General features: G+C 48.6%; 2 protein-coding genes across 2 annotated transcripts; one reads left to right on the forward strand and one right to left on the reverse strand.

Annotated features, from left to right (window-relative positions):
• Positions 1-2,649: 2,649 nt before the first annotated feature.
• On the forward strand, positions 2,650-5,309 carry LOC307094277 (prostate and testis expressed protein 1-like; the record flags this gene model as incomplete). Its single annotated transcript, XM_079762956.1, has 5 exons — positions 2,650-2,701; positions 2,998-3,033; positions 3,612-3,666; positions 3,810-4,006; positions 5,022-5,309. The coding sequence occupies 5 exons, from the start codon at positions 2,650-2,652 to the stop codon at positions 5,153-5,155; spliced, it is 474 nt and encodes a 157-aa protein (XP_079619082.1). The 3' UTR covers positions 5,156-5,309.
• A 479-nt stretch (positions 5,310-5,788) lies between these two features.
• PATE2 (prostate and testis expressed 2) lies at positions 5,789-7,405 on the reverse strand (the record flags this gene model as incomplete). Its single annotated transcript, XM_079762957.1, has 3 exons — positions 5,789-6,415; positions 6,778-7,002; positions 7,385-7,405. The coding sequence occupies 3 exons, from the start codon at positions 7,403-7,405 to the stop codon at positions 6,284-6,286; spliced, it is 378 nt and encodes a 125-aa protein (XP_079619083.1). The 3' UTR covers positions 5,789-6,283.
• Between the last annotated feature and the right edge of the window lie 2,123 nt (positions 7,406-9,528).

Consider the following 9,528-nt stretch of genomic DNA (forward strand, 5'->3'; position numbering starts at 1 on the left):
GATGCAAAGCAAAAATCCTAGCCCTAATCTAACCGGCTTCTAATCTCACACATATGGACGCCACTGAAGACCTCCCTGGTCACTCGCAGTTGAGATAAACCCTGGCTACTCTTCCGGTCTAATTGTACCTCCGGAACGCTGTGATGGGGAGAGGGGCATCCTGAATAAAGGGGCCGTGCAGACTTAGGTAAGGTCTAAAGCAATCCTGGACACTTTTAAGTCATGGGTCTGAAATTTAGGACATAAAAATAATTATTTTTGGGGTGCACTAAGAGGATAAGAAAAAGGATTAGAGGCACTGAGAGAAGGAACAGAGTGGGCCCAGAAAGAAAATCAGGAGTATCGGCTGGCATGGCTCAGTGGTTGAACATCAACCTATGAACCAGGAAGTCATGGTTCAATTCCCGTTCAGGGCACATGCCCGGGTTGTGGTCTTGATCCCCAGTGTGGGGCGTGCAGGAGGCAGTTGATCCATGATTCTCTCTCATCATTGATGTTTCTATCTCTCTCTCCCTTCCCCTCCCTCTCTGAAATCAATAATAAAAATAAATTTTAAACAAGGAAAATCGGGTATTTTGAGATATTAAGTCTGGGAGTATGTGAGGAGATTTTAGGAGAAAAGTAAGTCAGTGGAATGGGTTCAATAAGCAAAGAATCCAGGTGGGTCAGTAAAGCAGGAGAGAGAAGTCTCTTCTTTAGGAGAAGCGGCATAATGGCATCACAGGAGAGTAATTAGTGAGGAGACGGTCCTGGCAGGCGCAGAAGGAGAGCCTGTTCTTTCTGGTGGCTGCCATTGGCAAAAGAAACAAGTATGGAAGGAAAGAGGGAAGATCTCAGATGTGGGAGAGAGGAATACAGAGAAGCAGAGGAGATACTAAACGTCAGGGCGATGAGACGAGCTAATGACTATGCACAACACAAAAATCAGTGATGATGTGTGTGTGTGTGTGTGTGTGTGTGTGTGTGTGTGTGTGTGTGTGTGTGATGCACAAATACGTAATGGTGCCATTTCACAGCTTCACCCGAGTTCTAGGTGGCCCAGGGAAGCAGTTCACGAGTTTACCTCTCTTCCTCCTTCTTTCCTTGATGGAAAAAAAAAAAAAAAAAAAGCTAGTGTGCTCTTTGGTATGCAGTAATAACGTCCAGTATATCATGGGGAAAAACTCTTTGGTGCATCGCTCTTGGCCCCTGCCTCATCAGCCCACATCTGGCTGAGACCACTGCCCCCTTTGCTGTAGACCTACATTGTGCCCTACTGCAGTGGTCGGCAAACTCATTAGTCCACAGAGCCAAATATCAACAGTACAACGATTGAAACTTCTTTTGAGAGCCAAACTTTTTAAACTTAAACTTCTTCTAACGCCTCTTCTTCAAAATAGACTCGCCCAGGCCGTGGTATTTTGTGGAAGAGCCACACTCAAGGGGCCAAAGAGCCGCATGTGGCTCGCGAGCCGCAGTTTGCCGACCACGGCCCTAGTGCCATCTGCTTCCTTCCAGTGCTGTTTCTCCCCCTCTATTGCTTCACCCTAAGCATGGACACAGACTCTCAATTCCTTGCTAATAACAGCAGGGACCAAGCTGACATTTCCTTTGCAGTCTGTGGAAGGTAGAATAAGATACTGGCTATGGCTTTCTTAGAATCCACTGGCTCAGTCCCTCCCTGGGACCTTCACATTCAGCCACCGACCTAACTGGATGCATAGTCACTCTCAGCGTTCAGGGAAAACCCACCAATACCTGGCCTGACAGCCAGTGGGAAGGACCAGCTTCCCTCCCTCCAGGAGAAGTAATCCAAAACTTCTATCTTCTAACAAAAGTCTAAGCCTCACCCTGGTTGGTGTGGGTCAGTGGTTAGAGCGTCTGCCCATACACTGAAGAGTCACGGGTTCGATTCCCGGCCAAGGGCATATACCTGGGTTGTGGCTTTGATCACCGGCCCTGGTTGGGGCAGGAGCAGGAGGCAACCAATAATGGATGTGTCTCTCTCACACCTCTGTCTCTATCCCTCTCTCTTCCTCTTCCTCCATCCTTTCCAGTCGTTCTAAAAAGCAATGGAAACAATTTCCTTGGCTGAGGATGAACATACGAAAAACCTAAGTCTCAACTCCAAGAGTGGGAAGCAGGTTCCTCCTCGACTCTCATCTCCTACCCTAGGGTTTGCTTCATTCCAGGATGACTGACATGTGGGGGACCACTCCCCGCAGGAGAATCCTCTGTCGGGGCCTCTGAGCCTAACCTCCCCCTTTTCTTCCCCATTCCCTATAGGCATCGGCCTGTCTGCCTTCCAGTTACCTGCACGCATGCTCTCTGTGCTTGAACGAGCACCTTGGTGGGGCTGACTGAGTCCTACCTGCCCAGCCCTGATCCACCCTGTCCTCCCCACCGTGTGGAATGAAGAAAAGGCCATAGAACATGACATGGGGCATCCTGAGTGGCAGGACTGAAATAAATCAGGGCCAGGATGTGTCTAGCCAGTCGTCTCCCGCAATGTGTCGAAAAGGGAAATGACTGGTCCCTAGAAGCAGGAGAGTCTCTGAAGGACTTCCACAGTGTCCCCGCCCCTAGCCCTTCCTGGGGAAGCCCCCCCTGGCAGGTGTATAAATAGGCACACCGGCTTCCTGCCCTAATCTACTCCTCCCTCCCTCCAAAATGGACGGGTCCCTCCTGCGGGGCCTCCCTGTGCTGCTCTGCTGCTTCAGAGGTGAGCCCCGGGGCTGACGGTTGGAGAGACACGTGAAGGATCCTGGATGGGTCAGGGTTCCCACGACAGAGGTCCTCTCAGGGTCCTCCTAGAGCTGCCATTCCAATGCCATGCCTCCCACCCAGGGCATCATGTCCCTGGGATCTCACCAAAGCTGTAACCTCCCCCCCCCCCGCCCCACCCGCCCAGGAGAAAATTGATGGGTTATAAGGAAGTGAGAGAATTTCCACAGAAGCTGGGAGGTGGCACTTGTTAAAACAAGGTCTGCAGAGAATGTATCTTTCTTCCCCCAACAGTACTATCTGGGGCATTTTTAAACAGAGAGTATGCAGGTGAGTAAAAATGGATCAGTAGTGGGGGAGGGGAAAGGTTAGAGGAGGGAGGAGATGAGAGGGGCAGGGCAGGGCAGGCCTTGGGGATCGAAAGGCACCCGAGATAGACCCAGACTTTCAACACCCGGCAACCTATTCCCGCAGGAGGGGGCTGGGGTGGGGGCAAGGCTTAGGGAAGTTAATCAAGGTCAAGGAAAAGAGAACGTGGAAAGGGACACGTCCCAGGCACTAGCTGGCCAAATCCAAAGTGTAGCTACTTCATGAATAGCAGATGCTCTTTCCTGTCGTCAGCTTCCAGACAACATGTGGGTAAAAGCCACACAGGGTGGGTTAACAAGAAGAGAGTGAGGCTTTAAAAAAAAAAGAAGTGTACTGAACGGGGAGGGGAGCCGAGAGGCCCCATACAGGTGGAGAGCATTGAATTGGGGAAGGAGCTCGAAGGGGTGGTGAGATAGGTGGCCAGGCTCTGGAGGGACAGACGTGGCCTAAGGTGGCTCCAGGTTAGAGAGAGGATGGACCCCAGGCACGGCAAGGATTCAAAGGGCAGGTTTGCTTCACGTTTCCTTTCTCTTTGCCAGCACAGGCACTCTACCAACAGCACCTCTATATTGACAAAAGCCAATTTTCTCGTGAGTATGAAGAGGACCTGGGCTGATGGTCTCAGCCTTCGCTTTGTTCCTCTTTCCGTTTCTTTCCCCTCCCATATTTTTCAGACTAAGGCTCTTGAGACCATAAACCCCGCAGCCTCTCTTGGCTTACCCTATGCAGAATCCCAGCCTGAAAGGGGAGATGGGTCCTCCCAGGGCATGCGAGACCTGCTCTCACGTCCACGTCCCTACTCTGGTCCAAATTACAGACACTATCCAGTGCAAGATGTGCCACATCAGGTTTCCAGGACACAGATGCGACAAAGGCAGGGGAATATGTTTGGCAACAGAGGAGGAGGCTTGCACAACTGGGACGATTGTTAAAAGTAAGTTGTGGCATAAACTGATGAACAGAAACAGATCCAGAGACGGAGAAACATCGATCAGGCCATCAAACCTCAGAGGGAAGGTAGGGGAGGGGAGGGGTAAGGGGGAGAGATCAACCAAAGGACTCGTAGGCATGCACATAAGCCTAACCAATGGACACAGACAACAGGGGGGTGAGGGCATGAGTGGGGGGGTGATAGGGGGGCGTAATGGGGGAATAAGGACACATATGTAACACCTTAATCAATAAAGAAAAAATAAAAAAAATTCATATGTTGAAAAAAAAAGTAAGTGGTGGGTAGGGGGAAGGAAAAAGGGGCGGACGAAGCCGACAGGGAGGTGTCAGCCAGAGGAAAGAGGCGGGGCTCCTTTTACTCCTGGCGGGCTCAGCTCTGAGTGGCTGGTGCCTTTACCCCCATCACAGGGCAGAAGGAAACTAGATGAGGGTGATCACCAAGGGGCGGGTCTGTAGCTAGAGAGCCAGTATTTCTGGCTGGAGAGCAGCTGGGTGTGGGGCGGGGAGGGCCGCTCCCAGTCTTCGGCTCTGCCTGCGAGTCCTCCTGGGTGGTTTTCAACGGTGGAATCAGAGGAACTTCGAGCAGCAATAGCGACTGGCTTAAATAGCCCGCGATGGGTAAGACTAAACATCATGACTTCTCTATTCGCCTACGCTTCGTGCTAAGTGATCCCTTGGCGTTTATAGCTCTTCCTTCAACCAGTGCTGATTCTCAGTGGAAGCATCCGCTTTGGCAACCCCAGGATTGCTGCTGGCATTATTTCTCCTCCCGCCCACGCCCCCCCCCGCCCCCGCCCCCGCCCCCCGAATCATTTTCCCCAACGCCTCTACCATTGCCTTTCGTTTGGGAGGTCCCCCAACCAGCAGCATCTTCCAATTCTTCCCACGTGAATAACGGAGCCTTAAACTACCGGAGGTCGCTTTTCTATGCTGGGGTAGTCTGGACAGAAGTTTCTGGGCAAGCGCCTCTGTGCTGATGTTGCTCCTCCCTGCTGCAGGTGACGGAACTCCGTGGCTGGCCTTCTTGGGCTGCCTGAAGAACTGTGCTAACGTGAACAACATCAAGTGGAGTATCTACTTGGTGGACTTGCGGTGCTGCAGGAGCTATGACTTTTGTAACGAATACATCTAGAAATTTGCTGGTCCTTCGGTGGCTCCACCTCTAGGCGATATTGTTGCCATGGCCTCTTCAGAATGCTTTCCTAAATAAACACACTCCAGGTTGCAAACACATGGCTCCGTCTTCTTCATGAGTAAGAAAAAGCCCTTTCCTTTTTAAAAATTTTTTTAAAAAAGTATTTTTATTGATTTCAGAGAGGAAGGGAGAGGGAGAGAGAGATAGAAACATCAATGATGAGAGAGAATCACTGATCGGCTGCCTCCTGCACGCCCCCCTACTGGGGATTGAGCCCGCAACCTGGGCATGTGCCCTTGACTGGAATCAAACCTAGGACACTTCAGTCCACAGGCCGACACTCTACCCACTGAGCCAAACCGGCTAGGGCAAGGTTTCCATCCTCAATTCAATCCCTACATGGCTACCTGGCTACCTGGCTAGGTAGGGCCATCATAACTCCACTCACACCAAATTGTCTCCCAAATCTTAGTTTCCACAAACTGAAATGCCCTTAAAATTTTCCTTGATGCTTTATCCCTATGCCTGCCCAGGTTTTCTAGCTTGATTCTTGCTTCTCCTACACTCTGCCCCCCCACCACCTCACCCCCACCACCAAAGAGCTCTCTACCAGAGAAAGATGTGGCTCATGTTGCCAGCCAATTGGGAAGCTAGAGTTAGTCCTCTTCTGTCTTCATAACCCACGAGCAGAAGGAGAGTGCCTGGAGGTGTGAGGGCTAATCCAAAGAACCCCAACCCAGAAGGCTGGGTACAGATGAGGAGAAAGTATGGTTACAGAATTCTCAGTACTGGCTTGGGATTATTTTGAAGCAAGTCTTGGCATTTCCATATAGGCAATGATAATTTTAAACGCAACCCTATTTATGGCATGACCATCATGAGGAAACCAAACCCCCTGCCAGAGGCAAACAGCAGAGATTTGAAAAATTCGGTCTAACGCTCCATAATTAATGAGACTCAGCTACCCTCCTCTATTTCTTCTTATGACTGCTACTGTTTTTACTATCAGCTGGCTTTCTCACTCTCTACCATTGCTAGAAGAGGAGAGCAAGATACAGGTTTGGGGGAGGAAATAAAGGGAATGGGGAGTTGAAGAATGACCCCAAACCCAGGAGAGATGCCGAGCTAGGATCCCTCGGGGAGGTTGCAATAGTTACTATGTTTGCAACAGATGAGCTCTGTCCTCTTCTCAAAACCCAAGAAGTTGACATCCTCACAGTTGGTCATACATGACAGTATTGAATAATAGTATATACTCTGCCCTGAGGAGGTGAAAGAGAGGGAATTCAACTGTAAGGACTATGTTTCCTCCTACCGTATTGCTAGGAACCACCTCTCCTCAGAGCCTCACTAATTTTTCCCTGAGCCCAAATGAGCCACAAAACTGAGTCTACTAACCACTGACCCGGGTCGTGGATTTCATTCCCTAACCAATGAGGCCCATCAGCTGCTTCTTCACGCACTGTCGTCTTAAGGAAAAGTGCATCTTTGCCATCCCCTCTAGAGGACCACCCCATCCTTCCCCAGCCCATTCTCTCACACACTCTGAGCGAGGGCAGAAGAAGAGCCGCGTCTCCAAGGGAGGGAGGTGGATATTTCTCCGTCACGCTGTACCCCACACTACCTTTTTTTGTAAGGATGTAAATGTTCTCAGTAGCACAGGACTGCTGGTACTGCAGGTTGCAGGAACTCATGGTGTCATAGCATAACCCAAGATGAAATTTTTTACATTTATAGCATAGTACTGAAGGCTCTGCCAGACACAGAAAGAGGTGCTGAAAGAATGTACTCAAGAGAGGGTTCTCCAGGCTAGGGGGCTTCTCTACAGGAATGTGCTGTTGAGCCTAGTGGCTCCTACTCTTCCTCAGGCCATTGAATCCTTCGGTAATCTCCGTGAAAGCTAACATGTATAGACATACATCAAATGTTGCCTATGATTTCAAACGGTCAGAGTCACTATAAAACTTATCTATGGACCCCCCACAAGGATTTAGCCCCCTGTCAAGTCAAAATCTAGAAGACTTTTGTCCAGTAAGGAGGAAAGGGAGTAACAAAGGGGATTTTAGTCTCCTTATTGAAAGGAATAGACTAAATTGGTCTGGAATGGACTAAATTGGTCTGGGAGAAGAGAAAACTCCTAGGAGTCTATAATAAGGATGTTTTCTAGCCCTCTCCGCAGATGGAGGGGAGGGTTACTTTTAAACACGTCACAAAAGACCTGTTTACCAAGGACTTTAGACTAGGCATGGTCGTACCTATGAGATACCTCTGAAGTTCACCTGTGAAAAGAAGAAAAGTCTTCCTTGAGATAATTTCACATAAACCTGCCAAAGTCCCAAAGCCAATTCTGGACATGTCTCCTCCCCCAGTGTCTGCCCATCTCTTAAGCAACAACCAGCTGCCCCTCTGTCTCCTGGACTTACCATCATTGGTGCAGACCAGAGAGAACAGGCCCAGCAAAAACAGAGCGAACATCCTTGGGCTTGGGTCGTGCGCACTTTCCCGAGGAACGTGCTGGTTAATCTCCTCCAGTGATCTGTCCTTGGGCATTTCTTCTAAATTATAGAATCATAAAAATTCAGGGACATACAGTACCTCGATGTTCCCAGAACAAAACCACCCACTGGAGTCTCACTACCCCTAAGGCATCTAGTTTAAAATTCATTCTCTTCAACAATGAGCCGACATCTATAATAATAAAAGTGTAATATGCTAATTAGACCAGACAGCCGAACGACCTTCTAGATGACCTTCCAGACGAAGCTGGGGCTGTGAGAGCCAAGCCCCTTGCATGAATTTCGTGCTCCGGCCCTCTAGTATACATATATTTATTGAGCTATGCAGTAAAGTCAATTTTCTCTTTCACACTTTAACCTTTCAAATATATCAAGACAGGATTTGGACAACTCAGGTCCTTTTAGCTATTTTCACTAATCTAGTTACTCTCTTTAGAATAATCTCAGACTTTTTTTTTTTTTTTTTGGTCTCACCTAAACAGAGGCCCCAGAAAAGAAGCTCAGGATTCCAGGTGTAGTCTGATTGTGGGGGAGCATTGGGGTGCCATTTCTGAGGTGTAGGGAAGGGAGACTTCAGGGAAAAGGTAAGCCGAGGTGAAATCTGTCTGGTTTGTTTTCAGGTGATTGAATTGTAAATAATTACAAAATACATACCAAATGACAATATCACGGGAAGAGAAGATCAGCAAACTAGGGCACAAGTTAGTGGTCTCACGGACATTAAAGCCTTGTTTTAGGGACCACAGGTACATCAAGCAAGGCTGTTTATCAGGACTGAGATGAGGGACATTCCAGTTTGACTGTCTAAGCAGGGAAGGTTTCCCTGAAAAAGAAGTGGTTGGGCAGGAGTTTTCAGGCTATCAATGTGCTAGCTAAAATAGGTGAGTAGGGCCCTGGCTGGTGTGGCTCAGTTGGTTGGGTGTGGTCCCATGCACCAAAAGGTCTCCAGGTCGATTCCAGACAGGGCACATGCCTGGGTTGTGGGCTCAATCCCCTGTAGGGGGCATGCAGGAGGCAGCTGATGGAGGTTTCTCTCTCACATTGATGTTTCTCTCTCTCTCTCTCTCTCTCTCACTAAAATCAATCAAAACTTTTTTTTTTTTTAAAGAAGTGAGTAGGGACAGGCACCCAAAAGAACAGCATATGTCAAAGTACAGAGCTGTCAAAAGCCCTGACCGGTTTGGCTCAGTGGATAGAGCGGCAGCCTGCAGACGGAAGGGTCCCAGGTTCGATTCCAATCAAGGGCATGTACCTTGGATGTGGGCATATCCCCAGTAGGGGGTGTGAAGGAGGCAGCTGATTGGTGTTTCTCTCTCATCGATGTTTCTCTCTATCCCTCTCCCTTCCTCTCTGTAAAAAAAAAAAATCAATAAAATTAAAAAAAAAGAAATCTATTAGATCTGAAACTTAAAAAAAAAAAAAAAAAAGACCTGACACACTGTGATGGGAGCAGGTCATGCGGTTGCAGTGATATGGTAAGCAGGAAACCAAGGCACAAAGGTGCATGTTGTTGGAGGTGATGGCATGTGGTTAAAAAAGGGGGACCATGCACTGGTCTTGCTGCTGAGATTACTGTGTCCTAATCATGTAGGATGGAATTTCTCACTACCTGACTGTACATATCTATTTGGTGACTTGCTTGACTCCTCTACTAGAACAAAGCAAGGGCTTTGTTTTATGTACCACTGCATACCCAGCATCTGGAAGCTCCCAACATAGGAGACACCCAATAAATATTTGTGGAACAAGTGAATAATGATTTTCCCACATCCTCTCATGCATCCTTCCAGTCCATTTTTCACGTAGCAACCAGGTTATCAGATTGATTTTGGGGGAACTAAAATAAGGATGTAA

This window comes from Cnephaeus nilssonii (genome assembly GCF_951640355.1).
Source record: "Cnephaeus nilssonii genome assembly, chromosome: 22".
In the NCBI taxonomy this organism is placed as follows: Eukaryota; Metazoa; Chordata; class Mammalia; order Chiroptera; family Vespertilionidae; genus Cnephaeus; species Cnephaeus nilssonii.